Source organism: Dama dama, chromosome 5, assembly GCF_033118175.1.
Source record: "Dama dama isolate Ldn47 chromosome 5, ASM3311817v1, whole genome shotgun sequence".
NCBI lineage: Eukaryota > Metazoa > Chordata > Mammalia > Artiodactyla > Cervidae > Dama > Dama dama.
Genome location: NC_083685.1, coordinates 78,813,115 through 78,831,633, shown reverse-complemented (window position 1 = coordinate 78,831,633; position 18,519 = coordinate 78,813,115). Strand labels below are relative to the sequence as shown.

At 51.9% G+C, this 18,519-nt stretch overlaps 1 protein-coding gene across 7 annotated transcripts in view; it reads right to left on the bottom strand.

Annotated features, from left to right (window-relative positions):
• The window catches only part of MSI2 (musashi RNA binding protein 2), a 401,974-nt gene that overhangs the window by 43,484 nt on the left and 339,971 nt on the right, over positions 1-18,519 (bottom strand). For all 7 annotated transcript variants that reach the window (XM_061142598.1, XM_061142599.1, XM_061142601.1 and 4 more), the window contains 2 exons: positions 12,914-13,028; positions 3,678-3,752 (listed from right to left, as the gene is read on the bottom strand). In XM_061142598.1, coding sequence (XP_060998581.1) covers positions 3,678-3,752; positions 12,914-13,028 — 190 coding nt within the window. The remainder of the gene's footprint in view (positions 1-3,677; positions 3,753-12,913; positions 13,029-18,519) is intronic.

Below are 18,519 nucleotides of genomic sequence, written 5' to 3'. Positions count from 1 at the left end.
GAACAAAACAAACAGGAAAAAAAGCCATACAGACTTTGAAAAATAGCATCTATGAAAAAGTCTGTGGGAAAAATAAAAGGAAACTAACCAATGACGACATCAAGCATCTTTAATGAGATGAGCCAAACTGCACACGTTGAGTCTAAAGGATGTGTGTGCATGCTTGTCGCTAAGTTGTGTCTGACTATTTGTGACCTTATGGAGCCTGCCAGGCTCCTCTGTCCATGGGATTCTCCAGGCAAGAGTACTGGAGTGGGTTGCCGTTGCCTTCTCCAGGGGAACTTCCCAAACCAGGGGTCGAACCCATGTCTCCTGCATTGGCAGGTGGGTTCTTTACCACTGAGCCACCAGAGACACTGACATTCAGACAGTTGGATGCGCTCACATCAAATGCATCTGATGGAAGCACGCAGGTCACTTTTCATAAACCCTGAGGGCAAACAAAGGGTGATTCCTGAGGGGCCAACTGAGCTGTAGCTCATTAATCCATGAGTGGGGAAGTGGATGGATCACGATCATGGGGAAAGGAAGCCCTCTGGAGTCCTGACTTGATCAGGATGAGCCCTCTATACGCATCCCCTCTGACCCCAGTGGGCTAGGAGGCCCTTGAGGCCAGCAGGGAGTGCAAGGCCAGTGGACAGCCAGGTGGGGGCAGAGGTGCTGGGGAAGAGGGCCCAGGTGGACGGTGCCCACAGGGCCTAAGGTGAGGCAGCACCACGGTGCCTCCATGGCCCCTTTCCCAGAGATGAGTGTGCATTATTATAGCAACAACCAGAGAGGCTGGCTCCAAAAGACAAAGACACCCAGATAATGCTGATACAAATTTTCTTCCAGATTACATTGTTCACGTTAGGATTTACAGAACAACCTGTGTGCATGTGTGTTCACTTCTGGAACTGTCCACCACAGGATGTAGTGGACAAGTCACATATCCTCCACCTCTGTGGGCCAGCACTGAACAGCCCATCCATGAAACGCCCCAATAAGCCTATCTGGTAACTGTTTAAAGTAAGCTGATGCCTTCTCCCTAGACTCCCGTGAGGAAGTGCCACACAGCTCGTGAGAAGCTCCCCTCTGGCCTGCTGCACTGGGAGGCTGACGAGTGGCCTCAGTGGGGAGGGACTCCCAGTGCGGACAAAAAGCAAACTGGGAGGGGACTGGGGGACAAAGCTGACTTTAAGAACTGCGTGAAGCACTGGGGACGAGAGTCTTTCCCAAGGATTACAAGTGAGAAAAAGAATGTTTGTGCAAACAGGCAGCTGGGACAGTGTCACGGGCACTGGTGGCAGCTGGGGTGGCCCTGGCCGGGACCCTGCTCTCTCTCTAGCAACGGAGCAAACCCCAATCTGTCACGCCTCTCTTAAGAGCTAGCTGATAAAAACTGTGTCTTGTGAAGCTGGCAACAGTCTGCAAAGTGAAAAAAGAACAGAAATTAACAGACTGAACTGAAATCAGAGAGGGGAAAAAAGAGAGGAAATGGGAGGAAATGGCAGAGGAAATGATCAGGATCTTAAGAATTCCAGCCCCCACGCCAATCCACGAGGGCAGGGGCAGGACCACACAGCGTACATCTGGGCTTGGGAGGAAGGAGCCGCGTCCCCAGGGGAGGATCGTCACTCAGTCTTTCTGGAAGAGAACTGCTCCCCACTCTAATCACTATCCGAAGCGGCTAGCCCTCTTGATGGGCGCATCTCTTTTCTATTTTCATAGAAGCCTAACGGTGGGCAGAGGCAGGCGTTTGTTAACACCAACTGTGAGGCCAGAAGGGTGTGCGGCAAGCCCAGGTCACATCGGCAGAGCAAGGACATCGGCAGATGAGAGGGGGCTTCACCGAGAGGGCCCGCCCAGGTGGAGAGGAGGCAGTCGGTGTTAAGAAACACCTGCCTCTGCCCATCGTTAGGCTGAGAAAGAACATCGACGTCCCACCCATTAGATGCTCTGTATTCTGCACAGACAGTAGTTACTAGCCTGCTGAGTAAATGAAATGTGGTTAGTGTGGTTGATGAACTGAATTTTCATTTTACTTAATTTAAATTTTAGATGCTTCACGTGGCTGGTGTGATTGATTGTACTGGACAGATAGATGCTAGAAAGAGGATGAAGTATGATAGTTATGACCCAGGCTACCCGGGTCCCAGTCCGAGCCCTGACCCTTGCTGGTGGCGAGCCCCCTGAACAGGGTTTCTACGTCTCCAGGCTTCAGGGTCCCCATCTGTAGGGGGAAATCCCGGGGAGGTGCAGACTGTGCCCGGCTTCCTGGCTTGGGATGCCTTGCGTCCTGCTCGAGAGGCCCGTGGCCACGAGAGCTGCCACGTGCAGATGAGCAGGGGTGGGGAGGTCAACCTTGGGGCAGCCAGGGACTCCTGCCGAGGGCCCTGCCCCGATGGGGAGACCACCCCGCCAGGGGGACAGGCTTGAGGGGAAGTCCCCCACTCACTCCTGCCACCTGAACCTCTGCTCTGGGATCTGCTGTTTGCCTCCGCCTTCCCCTTCCAGTCAGGCCCAGGCACCATCCAGCCCAAGCCCATCATTTACAGAAGACAAAAGGGAGGCCCCGAGACACTGGATGACCTGTCTGTGGCCTTGGGCAGCTAGACAAGGGGTTTTGTGGCTAGGTGAGGACCTGTCACCTGGAGGGCATGGCTCCCAGGGTCCCAAATGCCCACTTGCCTCCCCCATCACTCCCCTCCCCTTCTGAAGCTCAGACCGAGCATAGGTGGGACTGAGGCCCTCACCCCCCATGAGTCCCCATCTCCGCTGCCTTCAGAACGCCGCCCCCCTGGTCCACGTCCCGCCCCCCTGGCCTCCCTGCAGCTCAGGCCTCCGGGTCTGGCAGGATGACCAACCAGGAGTGGAAGTCCAGCTCTCTAGAGCCTCCTCCCACAGCACAGAACCTAAGGGAACAGAACTCTGATCCTAACATCTTCTCTAGAACTCCAGCTGTCCTTAGGGCACAAACACCCCGAGCTCCAACACATTCTTGCTGTTCTCCAGGTCTGAGAAAAGCTGGCTGGCCCCCTCTAGGGAGAAGCAAGCCCCATAAAACATCACTTCCTTCAGCAGCTCCCCCCAATCCCTACAGGGTCCTTGGCCCCTCAGGTGAGGGTCCCAGGCCTCCCTGGCCACATGGGAGCTGGGGCAGCCTGGGCATGTGAGTGGGCAACACCAGGGGCCCTGCCTTGAGTCTCTGATGTCCACGCAGGGGGAGGGAGGCTCTAACCACCCCTCCTACCACCACTCAGGACGGAGAGGAGATCCAAACCTGAGACACACCCAACACACACACCAGAAGGACGTCAGAGCCGGAGGAGGGGAGGGGGAAGGGAGATGGGGTCCAGACAGCAAGGCATGTGGGTGCTGGGAGGCAGAGGGCTGCAGGAAACCTTGGGTGCAGAGTTCAGTCCCCTCCCCAGGGACAGAGAACGAGGAAGCAGCTTCAGAAAGGGGAGAGGGAGTGGACAGAGGGCTCCTGATCAGTTCTTCCCCCCCACAAGTCATTCTCCGTGACCCAGCACCGGTGAAACACTTCAGTTAATCAGAAACTGCATTCTGACCCAGTTACATCTGTAGGCTGGTCTGTGAATGGACCTAAGTATGAGCTAGTTCTCCTTCGCCCCCTTCCCCCAATGCAGTCCCCCTCCCATGTCCCCAAAGCCCCAGGAGACAATACCACTCACCTGGGAACTGATAGCCATAGCTAGGAGCAAATCCAGGGTAGCCGCGGCCATAGGTTGCCACAAAGTTGGGGTAGCCTTGAACACAGAGAGAAAGATCATGTCAGTGAGTGTGGCTGCCTCTGGCTGGGAGGAGCCCGTGGGGGGTGGGAGTGAGGAACAGTGTGAGTTATTTTCCTCCACAAAATAACTTGTCTCCAGTGGGGGGTCTTTACCCAGGGCCTGGGTCGCCCCTCGTCCACAGCTGGGGTACCGCCATCAGCCTGCTGGTGATTAGACCCTATTTGGGCAGAGAGACCCCTAAAGCCCACGCACTTTCTTGAACCTGCAGAGTAAATGCCATGCGTTAGCCCCAGGCCCTGGGCCCGCTCCTGGTGCTGACATTTGCAGAGCTTACCCTGAATATACTTTACCTTAAAGCTATTGACAGTAGGAGATTAAAGTTCTTGTAATGCCTCCTCCTGAGGCAGCAACGCCAGCACCATGGACAGAGCACAGGTGACGGGGGTGGGGTTTACAGTCTGGGGGCAAACTCAGGGTTGACCCTGTGCTTCTGGAAAGACAGTGGGCCCAGTGAGATACGGCCCAGGAGACGCGGGGACCCGGCTGCGTCCAGGCAGGGAGACGCCACCGTGTCTTCCCAAGGCCCTGGGAGAACTGGGAGGCCCTGGCTATAAACGTGCACCATGAGCATCAACACACAGCCTCGCCGGGCATTTCCGAGCAAGCGTGGTCCTTCCAGGCACCCATCTCAGCGGGCACCCCGAGGGTGGTGGCTAACTGAGGGGTGCCTGTGGAAACCGCTGCTGGGCTGTGCGTGGGTGCAGCGGTGACCCCTGGCAAGTTCTGGGGCTCATGTGGTCTTCGGTCTGTTACCAGCCCCCTGGGAGAAGCCACTTCAGCTCCCTTCCCCTTACTGTGCCCCTCCCCACGTCCTAGCCTCTTGATTCAGGATACAAAGAAGGCTGGGGCTAACCCTGAACATCAGACACCCGTGGCTACCCTATTCCCAGCTAGCCAGCCCCTCCGTCTCTCTCTGCTTAATGTAGAATTTCAGTCCCTTCACGCTCTTAAAATACCACCCTGGTCACCCTCCCACCACCGCCATCACCTGCCTGACTTGTGTTCTGACCTCTGAGCCAGACGTCTATGGTTGTCTTTGGCTGCTTGGCTCCTGAAACCCCGTCTCTGTGTTTGAGTCCTGAAAGGCCTCCCTCCTGCTCTTGCTGAGCCTGGCAGCTGGGACAGACTGTGAACCTGGGCTGGGCCAGTGGAAGTCGGCCCCAGGGGCCGGAGGGCAGAGAAGGAGGGCAGTTCAGAATCTGCTCTGGCCTCAGCAGCACACAGAACCCAGGGTCCACTGAGAGTCACAGCTGCCCCGTGACCGCGTCATTCCTGGGCTGTCCCTTGGCTGGACTGTGGCTGACCGCCGAGCTCCCCAGTGCCTTCCTGTCCCCCAGCCTTCCTGGCAGTTCTGTGCATTGCCCAAGCCCCTTCCAATAATCTCCTTTACTGCTGACAGCAGTCAGAGTTATTTCTGTTGCTTTGTCACCAAAACGCTGGTAGAAAGCTGCTCTGATGGGTGGGTTTAGGACAGTCTCCACTCCCTCCAGCCATAAGGATCACAGTGACAGGTTTCCACATGTATCCCCGTGGCTCTAGACAGCAACTTAAATACCCTAAGCACAGGCTCTGGGGGCACATCATCTGCCTTCAAGGTAGCTTCTCACAAGTTACAAGCATTTTCTGACCCTGTAGGTGATGGCTGAAGACCAGGATCATTCATGAAATTCCAGCCTGGGAGCCTCAACATGAGTTAAGAGTTGACAGGTCTTCCTGCAGCCTGTCCTTAGTGCTCTTACGCCTCATGGGTGCGTGCTAAGTCACTTCAGTCGTCTCCAATTCTTTGCGACCCAGTGGACTGTAGCCTGCCAGGCTCCTCTGTCCACGGGATTCTCCTGGCAAGAATACCCGAGTGGGCTGCCATGCCCTCCTCCAGGAGATCTTTTTGACCCAGGGATTGGACCTGCGTCTCCTGCATTACAGGTGGATTCTTTACCGCCGAGCCACCGGGGAAGCCGCGCGGAGGTTCAGAAATGGGCCTCACCCTTCCTCACTTCTCTGCTTATTGGAGTCATAGCTTCTGCCTTGACCAGAGGATCTGTCAAGACCTGGGACAGAAGCTTACTGGACTGCACATCAGGAGGCGGTTCTCCAGCCCTGCCTCTGGCCCAGGGCCATGCCATGGGGGGTGACCCCCTCTCCTCTGGGTACCTGAGCCGTGCCATCTGTAGGGACCTTTGCAGGTCCCCTGCAGCGCTAATTCTCACCAGAGACCCCAATTCTCAACAGAAACCAGCTGTGGCTCCTTTCCTTTGCTTTGGCCAGAGCCTTTCCAAATTTGCCATCACAATTCACTGGTCAGTCGACCTGTTTATACCCCAAAAGGGTCATGCTGCTTGCTCTTTCCCCATGAGTTTGTTCTCCAGCACCTGGTTCCTGGTTGGCAGCTGGCTGCCCAGATCAGCCAGGGTGATCTGGCAGCTTTGCCCCGACTACAGGGGAGCAGACCCCAGTGAGTCCGCTGAGCTGTGGCACCCGACGGGGAAAGGACAACAGAGACGGGGACTCGGGTGCCTCAAGTGGACACACGCACTGGCTCCTTCCTCGGTATCTATTTCATGGGTGGTTTGCCCAAGTCTCCTCCAAATTAATCACCTGCTATCAAATCAGATCTTTCAGCACTAGATTTCTTACTGTTATTTCAACAATATTGATGAATGGATTATATACAAACATCCAAATCACCGCTGCTGAGGGGTTTTCCTAGTGGAAAACGACCCCTCTGCCTCTAACTCCAGCACTGGGGTCTTACATATTTCAGTGTCAATGTGACGGCAAATCGCAAGCCTGGGTGTCACTGCTGAGACGCCCTCAGGGTAGGCGGGGTGGACAGTGGTGAGCACCCAGGCCCTCCCTGATTCAGGTCACCAATACAATGCTGCTGTGTCTGCTTTCTCCCTGGCACAGGACGGACGAAAAAATGGTCAAGTTCACCCCAATCTGGGGCCTCACCCCAGTCTTCCTGGACATGTCAACACTGTCTCCTATGCAACAAAGATGAGAACTTGGCATCTGCCTGAGTGGGGGATCTTATCTCCGCCCCCCATTGCCAAACATCCTCTGGGTCAAGCAGATGAAATCATAAATGTATAATACAACATTACTTCAATTTTCCTCTTCATTTACTGCTGTGCAGCCCCGCTCTGCTCCAGCGGCCCACAGCCCCGGCCACACGGGGGAAATCGGCTGGCTGCGTATCAGTAGCACATTACAGCGGCCCCATGCACACGCTCCATCAAGCCACATTACAGCGAGATGACCCAGCCACCGCTTCCATTAGCAGCCAGGCCCCTCCTGCACTGGCCACTGCACAATTTATTTGCTCCAGTACTCTGGATGCCTGATCAATCCCACAGTAATTATCTTTTGTCACTAAAGAAAAAAACCAAACCTTCTGCCTGGATGACCACCTTTCATATAGACAGGCTTTCCATTGTTGGGCGGGGGGGGGGGGGGGGGGGGGGAATCAGAAATCAACAAGAGATTTTGAATTTGCCAGTCCAATCATTTGGGCGAAGCTGGAAGAATTCTCAGAACTGTGGCTCTAGATATTTGCTCCAACCCTAAAGGATGTCTGTATTTTAGATGGGCACGTGACAAATTCTCTTCCCGGCTCTGTGACTCACCTAACTCAGAGTCACGGAAAACTGCTCCACCGAGGGCCCTGACTTGAAAGAGACAAGAGACAAGGGCTGTTTATCCAGGGAGCTGCCAGTGAGGGACAATCTGCTTGTGGTGTGCACAGTATGCCTCGGGCACCAAGGCAGCTCCATGAGGTCTGCATACAGATGTGATACCAGGTGCCAAGAGCCCTTCCCAGGCCACCGTCTATAAGGACCTGGGCCGCCGTAATCACCTGGAGTTGCAGGGGCTCCTCCAGACTTGCGCTATCCCATTAAAATTTAATCTAATTTAAACTATATTAAAAAAAGTTAGTTCTTCTACCCCACCTTAAATACACAATAGGCACATGTAGCTAGCAGCTACCAGCCCGGGTGGTGCAAATACAGAGTTTTTCCACCATCGCAGAAAGTTCCAGTGCACTGTGCTGCTCTAGAAGGAAAACGAAGACCTGAACTTTGAGTTTCCTTGTTTGCCAGAAAACAGCTGAACAAATGGAGACCTCCTTTTGGGTATGACCTCAACAGATATTTGGGGAAAGACAAATCCCAGTTGACATTACAAATGAGTCTAGGCATGCGGCTGTATGTTCCAGCCAATCTCCTTTTGATTAGTGCATGCCAGCAGATTATAGCTCCTTGCCCCTTCCAGACAAAAAAAAAAAATAATAATTTTTTTTTTTGGCTTTCATTTCTGAGGGGCTTAATGTCGGGGGCACTGGGTCAGGATTTCACAGTGTTGGTGAGAATACCTCTGGCTTTCTGCAGCCCGTCAACAGTGTCTCTCCACTTCTGGGCCCGTGAGGCAAAGCTTTTTTCCAAAGCCTCAGCAATGAGGTATTTCTCTACTACTAGTATCAAACATGTTACGTAGTGTGTGCCCAGCGAGGTCAAGATAGAAGCAGTAGGATTATGTGGCTGAGGGCAGAGAAGGCCAAGAGGAATCAGATATAGCAACAATAATCATGTTTGCTTTTATTGAGTCCACCTTCATTTAAGAAAAACCAGAGATTCTAATGCACTGGGTGGGCAAGGCAGAGAACAAAGTCTGAGGGCTGCAAAAATACCTTTCCTAGGGGTGTTGGTTGATTTTGGTTTTGGCCATCTCAAAGGCAGGGAATGATGACTCCCTCTCTCCTAGACTTTCTTCAAGGAGTTCCCACTGGGCTGATTATTCCAATGATCCTGTCAAAGGCTATGAAAACCAAAAACCAAAGCAGCTGTAGGTTTCTTTTCAAGAAGGTTGGCCGTTACATCAAGAGAGATCAAGAAAGAATAACTGTGCAACGATACTCTCATCAGCCTCCCTCTGATGAGACCTCCCAAAGTACGGAGAAAATCTTAAAGGGCATTTAAAAATTAGTTCCATGGTTTCAAGTCATTTATAGACGAGGGTATCCGCTGTCTCACTAGAATATCAGCTCCCTGATACCACAGACTTCTTTCTCTGCTGCCTCCTAAGCATCTAGAACAATGCCTGGCACTTAGCAGGTACTCAACAGACACTTGTTGAGTGAATGGATTTAAAAGCTTTAGCGGGTTATAGTCTCAATTCTAAAAATCCCTACCAGTGTTACATAATTTTCTATCCTTTCAACAATAAAAATTTTAATCACGGGAACCTCATCTCCTTAACAAACTTAAATGGAAGTGTTTCTGCGTGAGCCAAGCTCATTAACCAAATTGGTGGTGGTGGTGATGATGTTGATTCTAAGACTGATATTGGGGCCAATGCACCATGGAGCTGGGGACCCAGGGGACTGATGGGGTCAGGTCAGGCCATCCTGACAAAGGATTAGACTCCGGCGATGCCACCCCTTCAGAGGAAAAAAGCAAGGGTTTCAGTCACAGTGCAGCAGATGGCATCCTCCCCGCCCGAGTCCAGGAGCTCGGGGTGCCCAGCTGCACCCATGGGCGAAATGGAGTGCAGTCCTGGGAAGGTCCTGGCGAGCACATCAGAGAAGGCCTGGCGGAGACCCGAGCCCGGCTGGGGGTGGGGGGCAACAGGTCGACCAGACTGTAGACTGTGGGTTTGTTTCCTGAGTGATGGTCTGATTTGCACCTCTGGTGAGCTGGTTCCTGACTGGGGGCACATGTGGGGACCTCTCAGGATGCCCCATCTTGGCAGGCATCCGAACGGCCTCAACAGAGTAGCTGGGGGATTCAGGACAGCCGGGGGCGAGGAGGCTTGGAGGCCAGTGCATGGCTCTTCTTGGGAGGCAGAAATTCAAAGACAGTCCAACACTTCTGACTGGGGGTCTGATCCGAGGATGAGGGTGCAGGAGCCAGGGCACAAGTCACACACAGAGGCAGGTCGAGCGATGCTCTGGGTCACTGGCAGGAGGGGGTCCCAAGTGGAAGGGCGTTAGGCACCTACTCGGATGGTAATTTGCCCAGTATGTTACTAATAACTGCTCCCAGGTTGAGTATGTATTACTGTATTTTGTTGATTGGAAGACACACTTCTTTTGTTTCAAACATCTTAGTGTCCTGAAAGTGGTCATCACCTCTCAGTGAGGTTTGGTTAAGCATGAATTCTTTCTTTCTAAACAGTACACGATGTGGATACTTGAAATTGATGAGACAGCACTAGCTGGGCACAGTATGGTTGCATTTATCCTCAACACCCCCTCAAGTGTGGGCTCCCACCTCTCGATGGAGGGCTAACTGCAGGGCAGCGGGGCTGTCCCCCCACGTCACACACTGGCCAGGAGAGAAGCCTGCATCCCTGGATTTCAGAGTCCTGAGCCCTTCCCCAGGGTCCACACGGCCTCCTGCGGCGGATGCTGGGCCCACACCAGCAGTTCAGCTCAGCAGTTCAGCTGAGTTCAGAGAGCTCTCTGCCCGCTTGGTGGAGGAGGAGAGCCTCTGAGATCCGTGGGGCCTGGCCGGGGCACGGGGCGTTCCCTGGTGGGAGCCTCGACCAGGGCCATGTGGGCAGAGGGCCAGCCCCTAAGCAGCGAGGGTGGGGGGGATGGGGTGAGCTGGGGGCGGTGATGCCTCAAGAACCACCAGACTCAACCACAAGGACATCTGACACTAACCATCACTACCTCGTCATGGCAGCTCAGAGAAGTCACAACTGGGAACGTGAGAGAACACAGTTGGGGCAGATGAGCAAACACCTGGCATTTACCACGTTCCCACCCCTCCGCGACCAGGAGCTAATCGGACTGCATCCGGAGAAGTGCGGCCCACTCGGGCCTGCCCCCCACCAGCTGTGGTCAAGGCCACCAGGCCCATCACCTCTCCCCACACACACCGCTTGGACCTGCCCCACCAGCAGGCTTGCTGGCCCTTGGGGGTTCCAGCTACCCGGTCTGCATTGCCCTTGGCTTCTTCACGCCTCGCACCCTAGCTGAGAGGTCCCCTCCACACGGGAGGTGCTCTCTGATTCCTGCGACTGGCTTCCGTTCCTCACCATGTGCCTGTGAAGCCCCTCACGACTCTGTCACGAGTAACCCCACACCTGCGTGATGCGCTGCTAAACGTCACCTCTCTCTGCTCCGTGAGGGCAGGGCCCACAGCTGCCTTGTTAAGCTCTGCCGCCCCGTGCTGGCCCTGGGCCAGCCAGAGGGCCTCCAGGACTGCCTGTTGTTGAATGCCTCCTGCACCAGCGAGGCCCCTGCCTGGGCTCCCGTTAGGAAACCTCTGGTCTCTGGAACCCTGAGACCTTGCTTGGCGTCTGGGGAGAGCACAACTGAGCCACACTTAGCTCTTCGTCAGCTGATATGAATGAGTTTACTTCACTCCAGACCTCTGCCTCCCCAGGAAGAAAACCAGCTTACTCTTCCCAGCATTATTATAAAGGATACTAAGGGAGAGGCAGAAAGGTGGGGGCACTTCCTGAAGATTTGGACCCCAAAAGTCTCCCCATTTGATGCCCTAGAGACTTTATATGCAACATTTAAAACTTCAAGAATCTGAAAGCCAGAAGGTGGTAATGGGCTCAATTCCTTTTTAAGATTTGATTTTAAAATTCAAAGCAATTAATCCATTTGGGGTTTCTTTGGGTATATAACATAAGGTAAAGGCCATATAAAAATTATCTTTTAGAGCAAGAGCTACATAAATGTCTTGTAGTCAACCAGGAAATAATTATCACTGATTTTTTAAAAATTTAATTTCTTTATAATAATTAAACTTGTACCTAGAAACACATTTAGTTTAGGCTCTTTTTCCCCCAACAGGCACCTTCCTACGAGCCTCACTAGTTTATAGTTTTTGTAGTTTTATACTATGTTCTGATGTATGGTCAAACTCTCTTTTTTTCTCATTTATCTTTTTAAAAAAATTTTCTTATTTATTGTCACGTGTTCAACCTCCACCTAAGTGTTAGAACCATTTGGCCAACTTTTAAAGAATTACAAAAGGAATTTTCCCTGAAATTCTGTTAAAGTTAAAAAGTTAATTTAAGAATTAGCATCTCAGCCATTTTGAGAATTCTCATTCCACTTTTTAAAGTTCCACAAAATAACTTTACGTGTTTCTGTTATTTCCAAGGACAAATAGATACAATTATTTTTAAGAATTTATAAAGCCAAGAAAAGTTTTATAAATTTAAAACTGAGCGAGGAGTGATTTAAACACCAGCAAATCTAAAAATACACAAAGAGCTTATCAAACAATATAGAAGAGAGACTCTTAGCCAAACCAAATGAAACCCATTAAAACTAGACAGGCTGTGTGCCTGAATGGAATTTCACCATTAACTACCATTTATCCCATTTAATTAGTATTTTCCCAACACACAATAACTTGCACTAAAATACCGTTCTCTCGCCTTGAAATTTCTAATTATTGTTGCGAACCACACCATTACGCTTCTCCACTGCTTTCTCCATCTTTCATGCCATTTAAGCGGCAAGATTTTCAATTATCTACATAGGACGGACAGCGATACCTTTAAGGAAGGGGCATAATGTGCAACTCAATTTCTCTAAAGGCCAGGAGAGATCATTTTTCGTCAGAACAAACACACTTCGTCTTTCATCTTTTTTTTTTTTTTTTTTGCAAATAAAGAATAAAACAGGTTATTTAAGACATCCATTTAAATGCAAATTTTGATATCCCAAGAGAAAAATGTTAATCATTTAAACAGACAGGATTATCACCCACCCTTGCCATATCCCCTCCTCTTCCAAGTTTTAGACAATGTAGCCTCAGCCCACGTAAGTTTAAGTCAGCTAGGAGTCCTTATGTGTTTAAGAGCTCCATGTCAGTAGAGAAGCCTGAGGCAAAGAGAGTAACTTTTCCTCCTTTTGAAAAAGGGAATGGAAAGGGGAAAAAAATAATATCAGGTATCTCCGATGAGTCAGGCATAGGACAAGACGCCTATCTCTCGACCTGTCTCTTTCTACTAATTTGGTGGTCACAACTGTCTTGCAAGAGGGATTACCATCCTCATAGATAGAAGGGGAAGCTGATGCTTGGACAGATGAAGCAGCTTGCCCAGCTGGAGGGTGATCCGGTTCCCAGGCCCTGGCCCAGACTCACCCAGCATCCCCATGCCGAGCATGAATGCGTCCATGGTGTAAGGCAGTCCCCGGGCCCGGCCTCTCGTCCCAGGTGGGAACATGACTTCCTTCGGCTGAGCTTTCTTACATTCTACCTGTTAAACAGAAAGGCGAACAAATGAGATGCAAATGAATTCCATGTAAATGTCAAATGCAGAACTGATCTGGTTACCAGCTAAGTTATTTTTAGCCTCGCTCCTTACTCACTGTAAAAATAGCCATGCGAGTAAATGGCCTGCAAAACAAATATTGAAGAAAACACACCACTTGTGCAAATCCTGCTTTAGAAACACCTACAAGGGTGAGATTGGGTTTGGAGGGGCAGCCAGGACATCAGCTGAAGAGGCACAGGCGTGGACTGGAGCTCAGATTGAAACCTGTGCAGAAGGCATGAGAGGCAAGGAGACCGGCAGTGGCTGCTGGATGCGTCTGTGAATAGTGACAACAGCAACAGTAATAATCCGTCATGACTGTGCGGCCCTGCACGTGTTTACACATTTCTCTCAGGCTCCATCAGGTCAGTGACTCTTCATATCGGGCCATCTGATCCTGTCTCTCATTAAACAGACTGGCTAGTTAAGACCAGCCTAGACAGCATATTAAAAAGCAGAGACATTACTTTGCCAACAAAGGTCTGTCTAGTCAAGGCTTTGGTTTTTCCAGTATGGTCATGTATGGATGTGAGAGTTGGACTATAAGGAAAGCTGAGTGCAGAAGAATTGATGCTTTTGAACTGTGGTGTTGGAGAAGACTCTTGAGAGTCCCTGGGACTGCAAGGAGATGTAACCAGTCCATCCTAAAGGAGATCAGTCCTGGGTGTTCATTGGAAGGACTGATGCTGAAGCTGAAACTCCAATACTTTGGCCACCTCACGCAAAGAACTGACTCATTGGAAAAGACCTTGATGCTGGGAAAGACTGAGGGCAGGAGGAGAAGGGGACGACAGAGGATGAGATGGTTGGATGGCATCACCAACTCAATGGACATGAGTTTGAGTGAGCTCTGGGAGTTGGTGATGGACAGGGAGGCCTGGCGTGCTGCAGTCCATGGGGTTGCAAAGAGTTGGACACAACTGAGCGACTGAACGGAGCTGAAGTCTTATTAGCTTCATATCATAGATGAGAAAACCAAGCATCCAAAGGCTTGTGAAACCCACTTATAAGCCATATCCCAGTAGGTGTGGGCCAGGAAGTTGGATTTTTAAAATTTCTAGGTCAGCGATGCCACCATCTCCATAAAACCTGCCCCAGCACACTCCCATGGAAGTAATAAGATTAAACACGGACTACCAGTTTCTCACTTTGCAGTTATGTCTTCAAGTGGTTGCTAATCTTTCCTTTCTGTTTCCCCCTCTACCTCCAAAACTTCTTAATCCTATTCTGCCCACATCCATAAGTCATTTATTTAACAACCTTAATGGTACGTAATAGAAACCCCAGGAAGTAAGTAAAACTGTTGCCTGCTGAAGCTCCTACACTGTTATTTCACTAGTGTTCCTTAGGCCCTTGCTCAGCGCTTTATGTGCTTCCAGTTTACAGACAGACTTAACAAGCCTTGCTAGAAGGTAATCAGTCCCATTGCTGATGAAGACGGAATGTTGTAGGGCAAGGCAGGGGTGCTTAAAGCCGCACGCAAAGGCGAACAGCATGACAGCCTGATGGTGATGCAGAAAAGACTCAGGCATCTTTTGCTATGAGGCAGTCTGGGGGCATGTGGTATAGAAGCCCAAATGCCACATTGCTCACCAACTGGTGAGGGGTCACTACCACACAGAAAGTTACTATAGCTCACGGCACATCTGAGAGATGAAGAGAAAGTTAAACTTGTGTGTGATGTGCTTTGTTTTAAAAAGGACCTACATGGGTTATCCATTTTAGAGATATTCTTATTCCAAATACTTCAATTAAAAAATAGTTTTGTGCTTAAGGCTAGGGGAAGCTTTAATTACCTAAAATATTAACTCCTCCTTCTTCAAAGCTGCTGGATAATAAGCATTACTGTTGCTCTTCAAAGAGTGATAACCACACGTTTTTAAAAAATGGCCCAAACGAGTCAACATTCATGACTGATATGTTTAAAACAAAGAGTTTTTATAGATTAAGAGGAACGAGCATCCCCAAAGAGAAATGGGTAAAGGACACGAACAGGCAATTCACTAAAGTCCAATAAAGAAGCATACGTTCCCAAATGAGACATTATCTTTCGCCCACCAGACTGACTGCGATGAAAGGATTATTTGATGTCAGAGTCCCTGAGAGTATGGGGAACAGGGGTGGAAACTGGCACATATTTTTCTGGAGGGCAACCTGATGAATAGCAAAAGCCATAAATGTACACATCCTGGGACCAGTGATCCTACGTACAGAGACTTATCCCACAGGGATAAGGCTATTCACCACAAGCATTAATTATACTCTTTTTAAAAAGGAAATACAAACACTCCAAGAACGGAGAGTTAGGCTGAGGGTGGCTCACCCAAGCGGACTGAAAGCTATGCAGAGTCGGAGAAGCAGGCTGACAGGAACACACATTGGTACTGGAAAACCTCAGTCCTGGGTGAACCAGGATGGTTGGTCACCTGAACTGCAAGAGGTGGGGGAAAAAGCAGGTGGCAGTGGAAAATAAGCAAGTGTATGTATCACATATGGGAAAAATACTAAAAAAAACACACACCAAATTCGTCTTGAGTGACTTTGTTCTTTATTTCCATTGTGCATTCTTTAAAAAAGAAACTATTAATTTACTGGCGGTGTTGGGTATCAGTGGCAGCACACAGGATCTTCCTTGCAGCATGCGGGATCTTTCACCACGGTGTGTGGGTTTAGCTGTCTCGCAGTGTGTGGAATCTTAGCTCCCAGACCAAGAATCGAACCCGCGTCCCTGCCCTGGAGGCGAATTCTTCACCACCGGACCACCAGGGAAGTCCCTCCCTTGTACATGCTGCCATTATTGCTTATTCTCCCAGTTTTTTTGCTTTGAGCAAAAATTTATTTCGTAGGAAATAAATTCACGAGAATTGGGTCTTTCAGATGCCTCTCCGAAGCCCAGGGTTGACACTGTGCTCCTGGACCCCAGGTCTCACCCCTGGGCCTCAGAAGCAGGCTGAGAAGCCCCATCTGCCAGCGCCTGCCCAGGCCTGGGGAGACAGGTGTGCTGTGCGGAGGCAGACAGATAATTACGTGACGCCAACACTGGGCTCCAGAATAACACGTTAAGCGGCTCGCTTCCTAATAGTCCTATCGGTGACAATCTACTGCATTGTCTTATGAAAACCTGCTGCCTGTTTCCAGGCAACCTGATCAACGAAAATTTCAGGTTTATACAATTTTCATTTGGGAAACATAAAGGTTAACTGACTGTAATGGGAGTATGTTCAACAAACCCACCTACTCTTCCTCCCTCTGAACGGGGCTGGCGGCTCTGCTGAGCTCTGCTCTGTCTCACCCGCTGCCGTCTCAGGCAGCACTGGCCGCCTGGGTTCTGTCAAGCCCCTGCCGCCCGCCGTGTCAATGGTGAGGGCTCCTGGGGGCCAGGGGCCGTGGCACACGCTCTGTCTGGGGGGCCCCCTGCAGGGGACCTGAGTGACAGGAGAGGCAGCCGTCACCCCAGGGGGCCTGGCTTGGCTCGGCTGGCACTGAAAGCTTCTCGAAAGGTTCCGTAGGACCAGGGGGCCTGGCCCCCACCCCACCTCCTCTGATGATCTGGGATGGAGGAAGCACATAGAAGGGGAAAGAGGCATAGATCTGTCCGCTTGGATCCTGTGTCCTGGCAGAGGGCCAGGGGCTTGCTGAGGCTGCAACTCTGGCCTTCGCCCACCAGACTGGCAGAAGCCTCGTGTCTCCCACCAGACTGAGTGTTCAGGGCAGGGATCAGGGTCCGCCTCTACTTCCTGGCTCCTCCGAGAGAAGGGACTGACTTGCCTGCTCCTTAGGGTCAAGGAGACACAACCACTTAGGGCCACAGGGATGCTGAGGGATGCGGCATGCCCAGCGAGCACCAGGCAGAAGGGGTGCAGAGACACATAAAGCATATAAGGCAGTGTCTGGCCACTGTTTGTCAGTCTGTGAAAGGAGCAGGTCCTGACTGCGCTGTTCTCCCAACACAGGCCAACACTCATCGCTCATCCTTGTCACTTCTGGGCCTGTCGGCCTCCATAGCTTCTTGAATCAGCCCACATTTGAGTCAACCCACCCCCACCATTTTCCCACAGGGTCCTCCTGGGCAGACCAGAGAACATGGCATGAGCACTGAAGTCAGAACCCCAACGGGGGAACCCTGCCCATCTCTGCAGCTCCGTGCACGCGGTCACCTGGCCGCACACTGTCCTAGTTTTCAACTGCCGTGCGACGAACTCCCCCCACGCTTGGGGGCTCTGAGCACTAATTTATCATCCTTCCTGGGCTTCTGAGTGTGAACTGGGCCCAGTGGGGCTATTACTTGTGGTCAGTCATGTCGTTGTGGTCAGAGAGTGGCTGGGGCGGCAGCCAGAGGGAGCCTGCCTCGGGGGAGGGCCGAGAGCCCTTTCTCCCTCCCACGGCGGGCAGTGGACACTGCTTTGGCTGGCACCGCTCACTGTGGCTTCTCCCAGCATGGGGGCGGAGACACAAGAGAGAGTGTCCCAAAAAACGTGAGCATCCCAAGGGACCACGGCAGAAGCTGCCCGGCTTCCCACAACCCCGCCTTGGGTGGCACGGCTACTTCCATCCCCTGTGACTGGTTACACTGGACCAGCCTGGATCTAGTGCGGGAGGGCAACACGCAAGGGCATGGAGGCTGGGAGGCCTAGGTCACAGGGGCCATCTCTGGAGGCTGACTGCCCATGAGATCAGTGGAATCAGTCAGCACACAGGACGGTGGGACCCGTGGCGACCAGCTGGCTGGGGGCAGTGGGCACCGAAGGGCTGCCTTCACCACTGGGCACAAGTCGGGACACAGACGTTCCCCTCCCAGGGCAGCCCTGGAGACGCCCCTCTGGCTCTGCAGGCAGATGGAGTGGTTCTGGAGTGGTTCTCCTGGGGAATCAGGTCTCCAGCTCCTTCAGCGCCATCCCTCTGGGTAAGAGCCCCTCGTTGACGGTAAATGCTCCCCCCACCCACCCCAAGTGCTCACTCTCAGGCAGCCCTGGGGAGGGGGGTGCCCTCTGAAGAGGGAACACCTCTGAGGCTCGGGTCTCCCCAAATCAGCAGTTCAGACCCCACCTCTGCAGCGCCTCCCCATTGCTGGCACTGCTGCTGCTTCAGTTGGCGACTAGAGAACGGTGCCTGGGGGGCGCAGCAGGAGGTGGCGTAGGGGATTCCAGGGGGGTCTGTGCTCGCAGGAAGCCTCGGAGGCCACCTGTGACCGACTGCTCACGCCAGGAAGACGAGGTCTCCCGTTTCAACTTTCACGGCTGGCAAAGCCACCAAGTAACCCCACACTGGGATCCAGATGCCAACGATGTGCCAACCCCCAGAGCTTCATGAATTTGCTTTAAAATTCCAATATGCTGCTTTGCTTGGCCAACTGGCCTTGCAGGAGAGGGTGTGGCTTCCCTGTAGCCCTGTGGTGACAGGCTCAGAAGGAAGCCCGTCTTCAAACACAGGACAG